Source organism: Ailuropoda melanoleuca, chromosome 9 (genome assembly GCF_002007445.2).
Source record: "Ailuropoda melanoleuca isolate Jingjing chromosome 9, ASM200744v2, whole genome shotgun sequence".
Classification (NCBI taxonomy): Eukaryota; Metazoa; Chordata; class Mammalia; order Carnivora; family Ursidae; genus Ailuropoda; species Ailuropoda melanoleuca.
In genome coordinates this window covers 74376401-74394845 of record NC_048226.1, presented here as the reverse complement: position 1 = coordinate 74394845, position 18445 = coordinate 74376401, and the positions used below count along the sequence as shown (strand labels likewise).

The window sequence follows — 18445 nt, the reverse complement described above, 5'->3', positions numbered from 1 at the left end:
TAAACTTAAAAAAAAAAAAGACTTTCTTAAAGTCTTCAATTACATTTCTAGAGTCACAGTTTCTGTATTCTGTTATAAACTCCATGGTAACATCATAATTTCTGTGTTCTCTACACATTTTTCCTTGAATCCAAGTTAAGTACCGAGTGGCTCCTTTTGTTGTTTTTGCTGTTGGCTGAAAGATAAATTGTAAATAAAATAAGCCAAGATTTAATCAGACCTAGTAAACATTTTTTCCTTGCATTCCCCAACCCTGTGCATACATCTGGCACATACTGCCCTCTTTTTGGGCTATCCTTCTCCAGTGGGCAAACTTCTGCTTTCTCTTTAACACCCAGCTCCTATTATCACCTATTTCTTAGTTCTTCCAGGATAAATTAAATCTTCCCCCTTTACCCCTAAACACTTGGTGTCATGCACATAAAATACAATTTAAAAACCACAGCACCTTGAAGGGCTCATACTGAACAAATCTAGAATAAGATGAGCATTAAATACAGTTAAGAGATGATGATAGTCCACTGAATAAAATCCATGATTCCCTCCTGATATGAACAAGCAGACAAACAATTGCAGGAGAAGGGCAAGCTCCTCCTAACATTGAATGCCCCCTAATCAGTGGAGGAATGATGGAGTTAGAAAATCACCTTTGAGAGCTATCAGAATGAGAACTGACTTAGGCAAGAATAAAAAACGGGTACCATAACTAGTATGTGGAATTGTGATGAAGAACAGGATATTTATACAAGTTACTGTATTTTTTTTTCAAAAATTACTTACTATGAGGGGAAAGTAGTAACTTTGCTGTGTAGAAACCTGGTAGACCCCATCTTAACCAACGCATCAAGTTAATGCCACGAGTAATACAACCAAATGCATCAGGTGCCGCTTGACATACACAAGAAAGGACATAACATCACTTCATATATTATCCCAAGAGTGTGTGGCCAGTCATGAGGGAGTATCAGACAAACCCACACAAACATTCTATAAATAACTGACCTATTACCTTCCAAAATGCAAACTCATGAAAGAGGAACTGTTCCAGATTTAAGGAGACTAAAGAGATGACAACCTAATGCAATGCATAGACTTCGATGGGATTCTAGTCTAGGAGAAAAATAGATACAAAGGACATTATGGAAAAATTGAATATAGACTATGGATTGGAAAATAGTATTGTATTGATATGGCTGATGTAAGACAATGTCTTTGTTTTTGGAAATACATACTGAATGCTGAGAAAATGCAGACATAAAAGAGCATAATGTCTACTACTTGTACTCAAATGGTTCAGAAAAAATAGTATATGCATATATTTGTATATACATATATAAATGCTGGTGTATATTCATGTCTGTGGCTGTATATACATCCATGGCTGTAAACACATATGCATATGGCTTTTCCAGTTTGAGAGTGACCAAACGCTCTTTACAGTTTTCCATTAATAGGCAATTTGCTTTTGGCTTTCATGGCCTGGAGGAAATGGAGGAGAACTGTGGTCAGAGAGCAGCGGCAAATTGCTCTCCAAATCCATCTAGAACAGAAGTCTCTCCTCTGTGTCAGAATGTTGGTCCATATCTCCCCACTTCAGTGCATCTTTAAAGTCTAGTTTTGATGATTTGAGTGGCGTCCCCAGCCTTTCTAATTACACAGGTATGCCTGCTGTGTTACTTCAAAGGTCCCTTGGTGAGGACAGCATCAGTCTTCAAAGATGGTGAGGGGAGCGGCCCACTTGCAGGAAATTGTATGGTTTGGGTAGGTTGGTTTTTTTTTTTTTTTCCCTTTGAACTTGTCAAGTAGAGATCCCTATTAAAAAAGTGCTGGCCTTTTGCTGTGTGCCCAAATACTTTCCATTCATAATTCTGAAGATCCTCTTTAACCTCTGCCAGAAGAAACCCATAACTCAGTTTCCCCGTTATCCTTTTTGTTGTATCAACAGTGTTCTTCTGAAATGTTTTTGTGGATGACATCTTAATTTTGTTGGTTTATGAGACTTAATATATTCCTAGTTGTGTTAGGAAAGAATTAGTATAGTGCTGTTAGTGACTAATCATCAAAAGGAACTTTGGTTATTTTACTCCAGCTAAAAACAGAGCAAAGGCACTGTGAGCAAATTACAAGGGTACAGCCTAATTTGAAGGAACTCCATTTCAATCATGCTTTAATGGATTTTTTCTCCTAGGTTCTGTACATGTATCTCCTAATGGGGAAAGAAAAAGCATGGCTTTTCAGAGACCTGGATTCAAATTTGTCACTAACACACTGACCTTGGAAAGGTTTCTTAAACTCTCTGATCTGTTTATTCACTTTGATAAACAGAAATTATGAGTAATAAGCATGACTTTCAAAAAGTATGAAAGCATGTAGCCTGCAATTTGTCACGTACCATATTCTCCAAACTTCAATTTTCTTTTCTTTCCCCCCCCCTTTTTGACTTTCCTCTTTTTCATTGCTTCTTGTTCTGAATAGACAGAACTTTCTTAGAATGAAAGACTAATGAAGCAGATAGATTTCAAACTGGGTCTGCAGTCAGGATTGTGGTGAGGTATGTTGACAAAGCATTTTAATATAGGCTGTTTATAAATGTTCAATGAAGACAATTGAATTAAAAATTGAGAACTGTATCTTGTGTAGATCTGGAGATTTAGTAGTGAATCATTCTGATTTTTGTTCACGTATGTGAATTTTACCAAGAGTGACCTACATTGAATATAATAAAGCTTTCACTTTTTTTTTTGCATCATAGTGTAGTCTTGAATAATTATTGCATAATAATGTTTGTCAACCCTAAGGGTTTGTTCATATGTTTTTCATTAACGCAACTTAAAAAAATTTTTATTATCTTTGTTTGAAGAAACCTTTCTCTGGGACAGTGTAGCTAATAGAGTGTTCATTCTCAAATTTAAAACACAGTGGTGTGACCCACGGAAGTTTCCACATCTAAAACACATGGAGTCTTTAATCTGGTTAGTTATGACACAGATTCTTCTTGAGGGCTGTGTTTATGACACCAAATAAGCCATCCAGTTTGCTTTCCATTTATTGTTTTAAATTAAAAGTGGAATAAGCAGAAGTTACCAAACTAGTTTCTACTCTAGGATGCAGGTGGTATATGAGGGATCATTGAATTCCTTATCTGTGATGGGAATGGGAATATATATTGAATAGGCTCCATCCTACCCCACCTCCCCTTTTTAGAAACCATTTAATTTTTGTATAGTCAGAATGGGGGAGATTTTTTTCTACAGGCAGTTGGATGGGTCAGATACTATGGCACTTATGTTATAGTACTTACGAAGTATGCAAAACTATTTTGAAATAGTGTTAGTATAAGATGTACTTAAGTACTTTATGGAATAAAATTCTGGCTCTGTTTGTGAGCAGTTTGTTTTTCTCTATTTAAATAATTGGATTATCTTCTTATGTAAACATGGAACCCTGTAAGAGTGGTGGTTTCACAATCTTCATAAATGTATATATTTAGATCTCCTGTTGGAGTTACCATTAGCACCAGCAGTCTGTCAACATTTCCATGGGGTTGCTTAAGTATGTCGTGAAAGCCCAAGCCAACACTTGGCATGAGTAATCTGTACTACACAGCAATTTCTGGCTACAGCTTATAGGATCGCACACGTTCTAACTTTAAGCTTGCTTTTCGTTTAGCTTTAGAATAGTTTTATGGAGTATGTTTTTTTTTTTCTCCCTCACAGATTCAAGCAGGTGGCTTGTTTTATACAACGTATGACTCTTCCCTTGTTTCAAAAACATCATATATCTTTGAAAAAATGAGCAATCTCAGACCATCTCCTATTTTTCTCTGATTTCATCAACTAATTAAGAGTTCTTGCTGTTAGCAGTTGTAGAAGCTGATGGTCTTATGACGCTGGTGGTGGCATTTGCCCACTTGAGCTTAGTTCTGTGGTAAGTGTGTTCTGAACCTTAATTGCACATTTTCCCCTTATCATGTCAGAATTAACATCTAGAATAGAATATGCGTTATGATTTTTTGTCAAAGAGTTTAGGGGAGGAAAAGGAATAATTCTTATAGGCCTGGCTTCCAAAGTGAGCATTAATTATGGGAAATACCTCATTTGGGGAACTGTATATGCTACATTGAGGGCTTCTGATTTTATTTTATTTTTTTATCTGTGTCTGTATATACATGGCTACTTTTTTCCATAGACATGACTTGTCTTTTTACTTAGGGTCTTCATGACCATTTTAGAAATATGTTTTTGGAGAATTTCTAAATTCCATTTAATTCTTTTGAATTTTTATGTTCTACCAGAGTTGCTCACTCCTCTGCTTTGGGCCGCCTGTTTTAACTGCTAGTAAGGTCTGTGGCTTGTGAAGTTCTGGATAGGTTTGTTATGCTCTCAAACAGACGCATGTAAGGCTCCACATTTATTTTGCAACTGTGTCTTGATTCATCATCTTTCCTGACCTGCAGTTATTGACTGTTCTGGGCTTCCCTGTGACATCTTAGTTGCCCACTTAAAGCATGCATGCTCTGTGGGGGAAAATTCCTGCCCAGTGAACCACACTCTGGCCACAGTTAACTGTGGTGGTCAGTGTACTTCAGAGGTGCCAGTCTATGAGGATTATGGCTCAAAGGGCACTGGAGAGTAATGAGGAGATTGTAACTGTGGTCATTTTCTTCATTTTTTTCAAGTTATTAGCACTTTATGTGTTAATATAAATCTGTGACTCCATTTAGCTCTCTCCCTCCCTCTGTATTTTTAAAATCTCCTGGGCGCCTTGAGGTTTGGTACTGTGACATACATACTTTTGTGAGAGAAACAAGATCATCTAATTAAAGACCTTTAATCCTAACATCATTAAAATACTCCTCTCTCAAAATGATTTCCATATTTGGGGGGGGTCTTATAAATTTTTAGAAATGTTATTTTCCCAAGAATTACTTGTAGAGATAAAATCCTATTGAGTCTTTCATTCCTAACTGTCCTATTTTAGGTGGGTAAAATGAAATTATTATCAAATCATTATCTAACTTGTAGGTAGCCAATTTATATGGATTTCCCTAAGCTAGTAGTTCAAGAAATTAAATTTTTAAGTCTTTTACTTAACAATACTGTTATCTATTAAAGAACTCAAAAGACAAAAGAGATTCTGAGAAATATGGTTCAATTCTAGAGATTGTAGAATTTTGGGATTTTTTGGTACAAGTTTGCCTTTTATTCTCAGATTTTTTTCTAGAATACATGTTAAGTGGACATTTTAGAAATTTATCTTTAAGCTTTATTAACATTGTTAATTTTAACATCTATTTCCTTTCTGAAGCATGAGGACTATAATCATCAAGAGTATTAAAATTTGTTGTCTTTACATCAAGGATCAGATTACATGTTCCATGTTATTTTCTATAAATATTCACAACTTACTGTAGAACTAAGTAAGGTATCCTAAGATAGTCCTTTTTCATTTTGGTCAAATCTTTGTAGCTCCTTAATTCATGACTTTGTTGCTTAGTTGGGTTTGAGCTTGGTAGTACCTATGATTAAAGGATTTTTTTCTCCTAATGTTGCCAAGCTCTAGTGGGAGGATCTATGCCCAACTTGATCTGTATAGAATAAAGCAGGCAGGATTCTCGTTATTGGTGCCGTAAGTTTGATCGATGAAGTTGATAGTTATTGTTTATCTTTAAAAATCTTTGAATTCTTCCAGCTAAGAGGGAGTGAGGCTAAGGGGCCAACCATCCATTGTTCAGTTCCATTATTTTAGAATTCGAAATTTGTACCTTTTGTCAGGAGTGGATGCCTTCACCAAGAAGGAATTTAGATTTCTTCTTGCTTGGCAAGGGCCTGAAACAGGGGAACACTTTTAAAAAGTGTTAGGAGTATATTAGAAACAGATGGACATTCAACACCTACATAAAAGGCACTATGGGATAAAATGTGAATAACTGGATTTAATTTAACAAAAGATCAAACTTAAATACCAGGATTCACAAAAGACCAAACTTACAATTTAAGAGCAACACAAATAACTAGAAATAATAAATAATATTTATGCTGTTTTTCTCTCTTTGTATACTTGTTATAATACAGGTATTCTTACCTGGGTTCTGCCTGATAATTCTTGTTTTCTATATCCACATGTTCCTTTCTCTGTCAAGGTGATATGTGTAGATTTGCGTTAATGCTACTGCCTAGGACCTTTCTGAAGAGTTTTTAATGTTTTATATGATATATTTCATCTTTAGAATTTTGGGTGGGTCTAGATTTATAAAAAGTGTTTTGGTTGGAATGATGAGGCTCTGGATCTCAGCCGGCTTTAGAGTTGGAAAAGTTGAAGCTTACAGAGAGAGCAAATAAACATGGTCATCAAAGCTGGGAATTAAGATCTGTTTATTCACCTGCACACTTGAATTAAATCTCATAGCAATAGGCAGAGCCATTTAACTTATTAAGATCCTGACCAAATAAATTACTATAGTCATGTTTAAAAGTCTATTTTTGCTTGGCTTTAGATACTGCACTTGGTATAGTCATTGTATAATGGACGAAGAAGTTCTTGTTGAATAAAGTTATTGATTTACAACGTAGAGAGCACTAGGATAGTTGACACTGGACAGTGGTTAATTAAACTTAAAAGTCTATTTGAGGTCTGGGACATGAAGCTTCACATTGCAAAAAAGTACATGTGCTCTTGTCCTTCAGTGTTGAAGAGCATTATTAGTGGCTCGAGAAAATTGGGGGATGGGAAGATCACTTAGGTTGGATGTGGCTTACATCACTTTTGCTTTAAGAGAATTCCTCATTTGTAGGGTTATAAAGATAACCGATATGGACTAAGATAAGTATTCCTTGATTCATTTCCATTAAGCCAGTCAAGGTTCAAGTAAATAAGGCCTAGCTTTTAATGATTTTAAGAAAACTTTTAAAACAATGTGGAGCACAATTTGTTGACTCTGAAATCTTCCTGGTCAAGATGAAAGTTAGCTTCTGATACGTAAAAACCAAACAAAAAGCCTTTAACTTACGTTGATTCTCTTAGTTCTGTAATTCTCTTTTCTCCATACTTGCTACGATAGAGTGTGATTTATGGTGATAAAGGCCTCTTAGTTTAACTTTTGAACTAAAAGTATAGCTTCAGCTTTTGTTTGTGATGCATGTAACTCTGCTATGCATGTAACTCTTCCAAATTCTCTCCTTCCTTATGAAGCTAATTTGGGATTTGGATAACCTTGATATAATTCTTCTTCAAATCTGTAGTTAAGTTGAAGAGCAGAAGGCAGCCAGCAGATCACTCACAGACATGCTGCAGGGGCTCTGCAGTGTGGGGCTCCTGCGGATACAGCTCCAGCCAACACCCTCTGCCCTCACCTTAGTCTTCTGTTTGCTTCTATCTAGGTCTTGCTCTTTCACAAGAGACATCAATTGCTTCTCCAAATATCATGCCACAGGGCCTTCGTGCCTAGGTGGTTTATGTTCTTAGACAGCCCTGAAAATAAAAATGAGTTCTGCCTAGTGGCTGCTCCCCCACAGCTACTGAGGACTCCAGTTCTGTTCCTCTCTCCCAGCTTTTTGCACCATACTTACCCTCTCTCCAATTTTTACCCCTTTCACTCACAGAGAAGTTGAGCTGTATCCCAGTTTTTGAAACTTACCTATTCCTTACACCCTGCTCAGGACACCAATAATAATGTGAGAATAGAATCTCTTTAGAAGGCAGCTGGGGAAATTGTAAATAGTATAGGCTTATTTTCATCTATGTGAAAATGCTTTATAAATCAATATTATCGTGTCAGAACAAGGTGTAACCGAAGTCCTACAATGAGCTTAACGCAGGAAAATCAACCCAACAACAGAGTTTGGAGTGAAAAAGAGAGAGAGGTGGGTATGGGTTGGGGCACCATAACTGTCTTAGTCTGAGAAGAAATAAGGGCCTGAGTTATGAGAGGATTTAGTGGAAGTCAGAAAAGTGAAAGCTGGAATTAAGTGTATAGGAGGAGACATTATCATGGAAGCCAGAGGATGAAGAAAACTTTCGCAAATGACCCAAGTTACAAGAGTTGTGAGGACCAGAAAATGAGGATGAGAGTCTTGAATTAAGGATTAGAAAACTGGTTGTGGTCTTCAGAAAAAGTAGTGCTGGAGATAACGGTTGTAGTAAATCGAGGCAGAAGATAGAACTGACATTGAAAAAAAATACGAGAGCAATGTTGGTCTTTTTCATTGCTATGAAGGGATATTCACCACTTGACTGAAACTGAGCAAGTTAGGATACGTGGGAAGTATGGTCAGTTATGAAAATACAAATTATGTCACATATATGTATATGTGTCTAGAAAGCTGTCTCTCAAAAGTTTATTAGGGATTATACCTGAGGAAGTAACTTTTCACCTGTATTGTTTCTTTTTTTTCCTCCGCGGTTGCAGATTTTAGAAAATATGGTAGTAAATAAGGAACTGTTTGAGAAGCATCAATAGGTTTGCAAGAAAGTATCCATGAAATGCATTCAGTATGTAGATAAAAGCAGTTGAACAGTTGATAGAATAGAGTCCTGGGATAAGCAGGAAGAAGCAAATCTTAATGGCCAGTTCAAAGAGCAGTCTTGGCTCTGATTCCTAGTTCTGAGTGCCTTGGTGGTTCTTTGTTATACCTTTTGGAAAAGGAGCCAAACTCCTGCTTTGGGATCTCCCTAGAAGAGAAGCTATAAGATTAAATCAGGGCCATAGGAGCCCAGGAGAAGCAGGGAGAGCACCTTGTGGGACTAAAACCTATATAGATCTGCTACAAGTAGCTGTAAAAACATTAGTTTGAGTCATTACAAGGAAAAGTATGGTATACGGTGTACTTCGTTGTATAGCTGCTAGTCTGAATACTTAGGGCTTGATACTAATTTAATATGTAAAAAAATATATGTAGGGCAAATAGGATGTGGCCTCAAAGCTAAAAGTTTCAATATTGCTGAGTTTCTGTTCCTTCTCTCATTTCTTTCTTCGGTAGGTTAGCCTGATAAAATGAAGTCCATGTGACCTAATATATCTTGTTATCACTATACCAAGCAAGGTCAAAAATATAACTGAAAGTTACATGAATTTTTCATATTTTAGAAATTATATTGGGATGCCAGATTGTATCATTTTTAATTTTATGCCAGGGTTGGAAACAGTATTTTCTTTGAAATTACTCTTTTTATCGTTAGATGTAGTAAACTCCGTAAGGTTCATAGATCCATTTTCAGATGCTATGTCAACATCTACTTTGTATTATCCCACCTTGTCCTTCCAATAGGTTATTTCTGTTATTTAAAAAAAAAAAACAGAAATCATGAAAGTATAGCATATCTTTTGGGTGAGCATTCACTATAATTTATAGAATCTTCTAAAGAGATGTAATTACAGGTAACAATTACATTATCCTGAAGTTAGTGTATGGCCTTCCTATCTATTTTTTTCTTTTTTAAAAAATTCAGATACCATTTACTTATAAATTATGCACATTACTTATTTAAAAAATGCCCAGCTTGATAAGTTTTGCAAATATATACGTTGTATATCCAATATCCAGTCAACGTTAGACCGTTTCCATCACCTCTTCTACTGGATTAACTAGGGTCTACACTCCCAATGTCTGCTCCCATTCATGTCCACCTGGAGCCTCAGAGTGTGACCTTATTTGAAAACAGGGCCTTTCCAAATAAAATTAAGGATGGATATGAGATCCTGTTGGATTAAGGTGGTCCCTAAATCCAAAGACCATATCTTTATGAGAGACAGAAGGGACACACAGAGATACATAAGATGGAATCAGATTGGAGATAACCACAAGCCAAGAAATATCTGGGGCCACCAGACGGGCAAGGAGGTTTCTTCCCTCAGGCCTTCAGAGGAAACAGGACCCTCTGGACACCTTGATTTCAAACCTCCGTCCACAGAACTGAGAGAATGAAGTCCTGGTGTGTAAGCACCACATTGTGGTAATTTGTTAAGGCAGTCCTAGGAAACAAATACACCTGCCAAAAATTCCTGCGTACCCCTTTCCAGTGAGTCCCAAACCCTCAAAGGTATTTAATGTTCTAATTTTCGTCACCACAGATTAGCTGCATGTGTCCTTGACATCAATATAAATAGAATTATACAGAGCATACATGGGGGGGGGTCTGGCTTCCTTTGTTAATATAATCTAGAAGTTTCATTCCTGTTTGGGTACATGCCAGTAGTTTAATTCTTTGTATTATTAAAATATACCATAATTTATCCATTTTCCTGGCCACAGACATTTGGATCGTTACCTCCCACTCCTATTTTATACGTTTAACTACATCCGTGTTGTCACTGGTTTAGAAGTGAGACATTACTGTTTCTGTGGCTGCTACCAAGAGTTTTAGCAAATACATTTAACTTAAGGAAGTTTAATCTGTATTGGTCTTCCCCTCTCAAAATATAGAAGCTTTGAATGCTTCTACTTTGTTTTCCCTCATAGAATCTTCCATGTTACTGCTGTTAAATATACAAATGTATTATTTTTAAACCTTGGACATTGATACTTCTTAAAAACTGATACTTTTCACAACATGTTTCTCAATTGATTTATTCACTACTGCTCATTATATTCTACTTCCCTGAGTTCCATTTTATTTTCTGGGATATACGCCGTTGATTCTTTTGGTGAGTGATTAATAAGTTCCTTGCCTTTATTTTGGATGAAAATATCTTTATTTTGCCCTCATTCTTTTTTTTTTTTAAAGATTTTATTTATTTATTTGACAGAGATAGAGACAGCCAGCGAGAGAGGGAACACACGCAGGGGGAGTGGGAGAGGAAGAAGCAGGCTCATAGCAGAGGAGCCTGATGTGGGGCTCGATCCCATAACGCCGGGATCACGCCCTGAGCCGAAGGTAGACGCTTAACCGCTGTGCCACCCAGGTGCCCCTATTTTGCCCTCATTCTTAAACTACCATTTAATTACTTATAGAATTATAGTTTGATAATTTTCCCTTAGCAGGTTGAAGGTTAATCTATCATCTAACACATTATGTCTGATGAGATGTCTGCTGGAGGTAAAAATTCCTGTCTAGGTGATCTGTTTCTCTCTGGTTTAACTTCATTGTTTAGTATAAATCTGTTGTGTTCAGACGCAGACTCGTTTTTACTGATCAATTCCGATCTCTGATGTTTTCGTCTAAGGAATTCATCTTTCTGATTAACCATGATCTCTTTGGGTATTATGTCTTACTCATGCTCTCTATTTTTTGATTCTGTAGCACCTAATAGAATATTAAAATTTTTCATTTTCTTTTACATGCTTCTTACCCTTTCCACATTATCATCTTTACTGTGTTTGGTGCTACAGTTATTTAAACCCATTTTCTAGTTAAATGCCTTTCTTTTCTTCTATTCAATTGTTCACAGAATTTTTTTTTCAGTTTTAGAATTTTCATTTCTTTCTAATTGCAGAGTCATTAGATGATATTGCTTCTTTCCTTGTGATTTCTAGTCCTTACTTTATCTCTTCAAGTATTCTGAAGGTAATCATTTTTAAGACTCTTTCAGATTGTTCTGTTATTTCTGACTCTTTACGTGTGAGATTTATGTCTCTGAGGCTGGTGATTCTTCCTCATGGAGGTTTGCTTGTCCCTGTGATTGGTTCATTTTGATCTGAAGGTGGCTTTCCATGTAAGTTCTAGGTCTCAGGATTGCAGAACATTTCTTTAGGGTAGTTTCATATTTTTTTCTTTGTGGGTTTTCATGGATTGATGTTTTTATGTTAGCATCTTGATTTAGTGATTTACTACTCCACTGATAATTTGAACTTGGATCCCATACTTGAATGTATTGCAGATTTGGGTTTCTTGTGTCTCATGGATTATATTTTCTCTCTACTGTACTCTCCCACCCTATGCCCCTAATCTGTGGTTGAAATCTTCATCTCTGGCAAATTGGGGTGGGGACTTCTAGTATTTGTTTCATGTGCAAACAGCCCTCACAACTCCAGTCTCCATGAAGAGACCCAATTATCTGGTCTTCATATGCCTATTTCTTGGCCTGGATTCAAGACCCTGCCATGAGGTCTGCCTCTGTCTGATCTAACATCTCCGTGAGCCATTCAGTTTCATCTTGAACTCTGAGTTTCCTCTTTGTTTCTAAGTTTGATTGTGTATTAACCTTTTTTGGGGGGTGGGGTGGGGGAATATTTTGTTTGATATTTCTATGTGATTCAAGTAGGACAAGAGTCACTTGTCTTCTCACCACATTGTATTGACCAGACATCTTGATCATACTCAAATTTGAACATGTGTTTTGTGTTTTTCTTTTACAGCTAGTTATGTATCAAATCCCATTTGCAAGGGTTGTTTGTCTTGTTCAAAGGACAATGGGTGCAGCCGATGTCAACAGAAGTTGTTCTTCTTTCTTCGAAGAGAAGGCATGCGCCAGTATGGAGAGTGCCTGCATTCCTGTCCATCCGGATACTATGGACACCGAGCCCCAGATATGAACAGATGTGCAAGTGAGCAGTTGATTTTTGTCTTCTATTTACTATTTATGCAACCCAGGGGAGCTAAGTTTAAAATTTTGAGTTAGAAGGTTTCTTTTTAATATGCTACAGAGATAGTCTAAGCTTAAACTTGAGTGGGTATGGTAAGAACACTCTGATCTTTCGTCTGGAAGTATATTGCACACACACCTTTTTTTTTTTAGAGTAGTTAAGTATTTTTTGCATATCAAGCATCTCAAACACAAGCTTGTTAGCAGATCTTTGTAAGCATACTTAGCACTTGCCCCAAAAAATTCCCAAGGAATTTAAATATATTGGGAACATTCTCTCCACTTCACTACAGTGTCTATGGCCTCTTTTGCCCCCCCTTTTTTTTTTGAGTTTGTAATCCCTTGTTTAGTCTAATCTATAATTTAATACATTTAGGGTTCTGTAAAGCACCATTACTGAGAAAAGATGTAACTAAAATATTTTGTTTACCTTAGAGTAGTCTGAGTTCTAAGTTTAACAACTACAAAAAAGTTATTAAGGAATGGCATTCTGTACATAGGCATGCAGAAATGATTTTTATCTTTTAATCCAAAAATCACTTATAGAATGATTCTCAACTTCAAGGTAAACAGTAGAAATTGGAGTTGAAAAAAAAAAGTGAGATGAGATGCCACAGTAACATCCCTTTCTTTAATGATCTTAAATGTTAGGGCATAGAGGGAATAAGGAAAAAAAATAATATGGAGTGAAATGACAAATGGGTAAGAAGTTTAACCTTAATTCAGTACACTAAGCTATGTCAGCAGGCAAGCAGTATGTTATGGGAGTAAGTTAATTATCTCCCATGACTACTTGTGTACATGGTTATGAAATCAGCCAAGGCTTTAGGTAAGAGGAGAGTTTGAATGGAATCATCCAAGGACAATATTATTTTGGAAGGAGGCAGAACTAATAGATTCTAGAAGGAAGGAACCACATGTCTAAAAATAATGTGCTTGTAAACAACAAGTCTCATCTAGGGTGCTATTGGTATTTTGACAAGGCAATTTAATCTATGTTGCTGAACACTTTGGATCCTCAGACCCTGCCTATGAAATGTCCTTTGTGACCACAAGTCATCGAGACAAGTAAAAATGTCCCCCAACATCTTCGAACACCTCCTAGTGAAGTACTATCCCTGGATGAGAACCGTTGAGCGGTGTGTGCTTAGTAGCAGGTGTGGTTGGAACTGAGAACCACAAAGGTCCTGAGCGCTAGGCTGAGGAGTCTGGGTGTTACCTGCAGGTTTTGAGCAGCGGGGGACCCAGGAGGTTGCTTTGTTCAGGATGATTGTAGCGGCAGTGGGGAGATGAACTGGAAAATGATAGAAAGTAAAGGGAGGCTCCTGTAATAACTGCAGATTAGAAATCATATTCTGATGAAGGTTTGTGGGTAATGAAATCCAGAGCTTTCAAAAATAGAATCAATGGGACTTAGTAACGAATTTCAGAGAGTGAAAAGAGAGAATCAAGTTTGATCTTAAGGTTTCAAGGTGAATAGTTTTGCCGTCAGCAGAGCTAGAAGTAGATAGGCTCAGAGGAAATTCGTATCTACTTCTATTTCATGGAATTGTTTGGATTAATAATTACAGAGACAGAACTCCCAACATGTATCAACAGGCTGGCTAATTTTTGCAAATATGTACCTTGTCCTTAAGTTGTGTGGTTTGGGGGCTATTTGGTGAATTGTCTCCCATAATTTTTTAACTTTCATGGAAAGATAGGTCTACCTTGAAATGGATTTCTATTCAGATTGCATTAGACCACCTGGTGGTGGGGGGGGGTCACGGGATTTGAGTCTGTGAATATTTGGTGCATTTTTCATTCCACACCATCAGCGCACAAGGAAAAGGAAGTTGGAGTGTAGATGTCCCAGGCAGTTATTCCAAGTTCTAAGCCTCGCGTTATACATCCTGCGTATGGACAGTAGGCTGACTGTATCATGTGTTACTCAACCCTAGGACATTGATGAATCAAAAGGGCAGCTATTAATAACTATGCAGGGACACTGGTGTAAACCAGGACAGTCCCAGGCAAACTGGTATGGCTAGCCACCTCAGCAATACTGCATAGCATTTCAACAGGGTCACCTTTGGAGATACGTCCAGGCAAGGGTTAACAGGCACATTTTGGCTAAGTCTACCCCTTTTCTCTGAAGGGAGAGCAGTGACTGTAAATCAGCCTTGAAAAGTGAATTTGCATGAGAGAAGGGGTTTGCTCTGGTTATACTTATTGTAAGTGAACACTATCGATGTTGCAGTTTACTGAGCTAGAGGAAATCATTACTTACCTGGTGCAAGTGGGAAGGGCTTATTAATAAGGTTCCTGTGAATCAAAGTGAAAGTGAAAAATTATTTCTTTAATTCTCAGTATGTGACTTTGGATGGCCATGGTTCTTTGATACTAATTATCTCCCACCCAATACTTGGCATATATTCCATCGTTTATATTCTATTCAGAGGTGAGGAGGCAGAGTTCAGTTGGAAAAGCTGTCACAGACTTGGAAATTGAAATTCTACCCACTTTAAGAGATTATTGCTCTATTGTAGAGGAGAGTAGCTTTAGAAAAATTCCCGGAAACGAAACTTGCTCATCTCTTTTCTAATCACTAGAGTAATATTTCAGTTGCAAAACAACAGCCTTCCTTTGAAGGAAGGCTTGCTCTGTGAAGTGTTGGCTAGGGTTGGCTTCTTGGTGCATACGGTGTGGAGCTTATAAAATCAGACATGCTTGTGAAAACCAATTCACTAACCATTCGAAGCATATTTTGAAAAATACATACACTATTGGACACTAAGAGCTGCTGTAGTCTCTGATTCTGTTAGGTGATACTTCTCTCACACTTTTTTTCTCATTTATTGATAAACTCATTTACATGAAAAAGCTTTATACCATTGTTATGATTGTTGTTATAAATATTCCTTGTAGAGAGCTTAGAAAGCACATAGACCTTAAAGGCAAAAGCCAAAATAAGAAAATCACTCAAAGATAACAAAAGTTAACATTTTGGCTTCTATTCTCAACCATTTGTTTCTATAGGTGTTTATGATTTTCTCCTCTTACAAATGTATTTTTCTGTTTTGTGACTTGTTTTAACTTATTGGATTATGAATATTTTGCTAATGTCATTAAATATAGTTTCATATATCCTACTGAGTGGATATATACTAATATATTACCTATTAAAATTTGTGTTTAGTTTTTCACTAATATAAGCAGTTACATGAAGAATATCGTCATATAGTCTCTCTCACATACACACATGTAATTTTATACGTTTGTCTGATTTATTTGCATAAGATAAGCTTCAAAAATAATGCATTTTTCCAGCTTTTTTGAGATAAGATTGACATGTAACCATGCTACATATTTTATAGACTTTTGATATATATTGTCAAATGGCCTTCTACAAAAGTTGTACCAGGTCATACCTTAACTAATAGACCTTTTCCCTTGCATCTCACTAACAATGGACGCTATTGACAAAAAGTACAAAAATGAGCTTTTTGTTTATATGCTTTTCTTTGATGGCTCATTTATTTTTCACATGAATATTTGCATCGTACAGTATTTACCAGAATCTCTGGCTTTTTTCCCCCCTATTTGCACAACTGTCCCACTCTTACTGATTAAAAAAAAACAACTTTAAATGAAATATCACAAGAATTCTATGTTCAGGATGATAAATGGAGTGTTCAGTGAATTATCACTAGGTGGACACACCTCTGCAATCACTAATACAGGTCAAGAGGAATGTTAGCAATGAAGGTGGCAAGAGGGATCCAGATTTAAAAAAAAAATGAGAAAAGCTGTTTCCTCATCAGACCCTCCCAGGCTGATCTGTCTAAAATGTTAACTTTCCTTATCCCAACGTTTCCTTTCTTCCTTCTTTATCCCACCTTCCTTTCCACCTCCTCTGACTCCCTTCTTCCCTCCCTCCTTTCCTTAGCACTATGGGGAACTAACATATTGTATATTTTGCTTATCTGTTTTATTCACCTCTCCCACTAGAGTGTAAGCTCTAAGAGGAAAGGGATTTGGGTCTGTTGTCTTCAGGCCCATGCTATGCAGAATAGTGTCTGACATGCAGTGGGGCTCAACAAATGTTTGTTGAAGGAATAAATGAATGAAGATAGTCATAGCAGAAACAGGGAAATGGAGAGAGTGATTGAGGAAGAATCAATAGGACTTGATAATTTGGTGTTGGCTAAAGGTGAAGGGAGAAATTGAGATTACTCTTACGATTTTGGCTTGGGAGCTGGGCAGTGAAATTTGTCCAGGTACAGACTATGGGAGGAGCAGCATTTATGCTAGCGAGAAAGGACATTATGGTGGAGAATGGTTGATTTGGAACGTGTTGAGCTCAAGGTGGTATGAGATATCCTAGGGAAGGTACCCAATGAGCAGTTAGATTAAGTGTTCAGAACTCTCAAGGGAGGTCTAATCTCAATCGTTGGCAGGAAGAAGAGGATATTAACTGAGGGGGGGAGGGAGTGCTGAGGATTAACGCCTGAATGAATTTTTATGACATTTAACAGCAAGCAAAGGACAGACCGTAAAGAGTCCACCAGGAAGGTAGAAAATCAGAGACTGATGTCCGAGAAGAAAGAAGTAGGAAGGCTTGAGAAGTAGCAAGTGGTCAGTGCCAGAGTTGAACTTTGTAGACAATAGAACTGTTGACCTCAGTGGGAGTAGTTCACTGTTTCTGTTGGAGCACTGTCCTGATTGCTGTGGTTTGAGGGAGCACGTGGAGTCCTAGGCAAGCAGCCACCGCGATTGTAGATAGTTCTCTTCTTTTCCTTCATTGTTACACTGGTTGAAAAGTATCTAATGATAGCAAGAAGGCTCTTGGATTAGGAGATCAGTGTGTGTGTGCATGTGTGTGTGCGTGTGTGTAAGATGGAAGGAGACTTGACTGGGAAAGAGCAGATGAGGTGGAGTAAGAGGGACAATTGAGGAAACAAGATCACTGAAGAGACAGAAAGAAGGACATAGGATCCAAAATTTAAGTGGGAAAACTAGCCTTGAACAGAACGCTTGTTGAATCAGCAGCCTGTAAAGTATCACCTAGCTCCCATCGGTCAAGGTTTCATTTTATTCATTTACCAGGAGGAGGGTCAGAAATATGCTGAAGTGACAGAAAAAGAACCAGTTCATTTTTTATGTATAAGAAAATAAGACATATATTTTTGTTGCCAGAGGCAGTGTATTTTCAAAAATCATTTGTAAACAAAAAAGTATAAATGTGAGTTCAGAATCCAGAGAATTTGCTCCTTTTGTTTTTAGCTCTTTCTGCTGTATTTTATGGCTCTGCCTTGTTTGGCACTTTGTTAAAATGTGTTTTAGGCTAAGAGAATGTTGACGTGCTTTTGAAATGACATAGGCTTAAAAACTAGTAATTTTGAACATATAAGAAAACTCATAGTTAAATATAACCATCCCTTAATTTGTGAACTCCAAGACCAGTGTTTAGGTGTTTTTAAAGAATTACTACATGTCAACTTTGAGTGCTTTTAGAAACACCTGCCATTTCTGAATCATGAAGTTTAATGATGCATTTGGGAAAAGGTCTAGGTATTTAAAATTAACAGAAATGTTTAAAATGGTTTTAATCAAATCTCAATGACTGTGAACTACGAGAGGGAGGTATAGAATTACTCTGAGAACCATAAAGTCTATATGATGTGTGTTTAAAGATCTGTAAAGATGCAGACCTCTAACAAATATGTTGCTATGATATCAGCATTTGTGGGATTATATGAGAAGTAAAATAAAAAATTAGGAATATCTTTATTTAGAAAATGCTAATGGATGGACTGAAGTCCCCGTTGGGTTGCTCTTGAAGCTCCTTTTGAATCAGACAACGGTATTTTGTAACCACTGTTACCCGAAGTTTTGCTAAAGCGCAATAGATAAATGGGGTTAGGTGTATTACAGAATCATAGC

General features: G+C 37.0%; 1 protein-coding gene across 4 annotated transcripts in view; it reads left to right on the top strand.

Annotated features, from left to right (window-relative positions):
• The window catches only part of RSPO2 (R-spondin 2), a 145309-nt gene that overhangs the window by 65934 nt on the left and 60930 nt on the right, over window positions 1-18445 (top strand). For all 4 annotated transcript variants that reach the window (XM_034668870.1, XM_019799130.2, XM_002918709.4 and 1 more), the window contains one exon: window positions 12294-12482. In XM_034668870.1, coding sequence (XP_034524761.1) covers window positions 12294-12482 — 189 coding nt within the window. The remainder of the gene's footprint in view (window positions 1-12293; window positions 12483-18445) is intronic.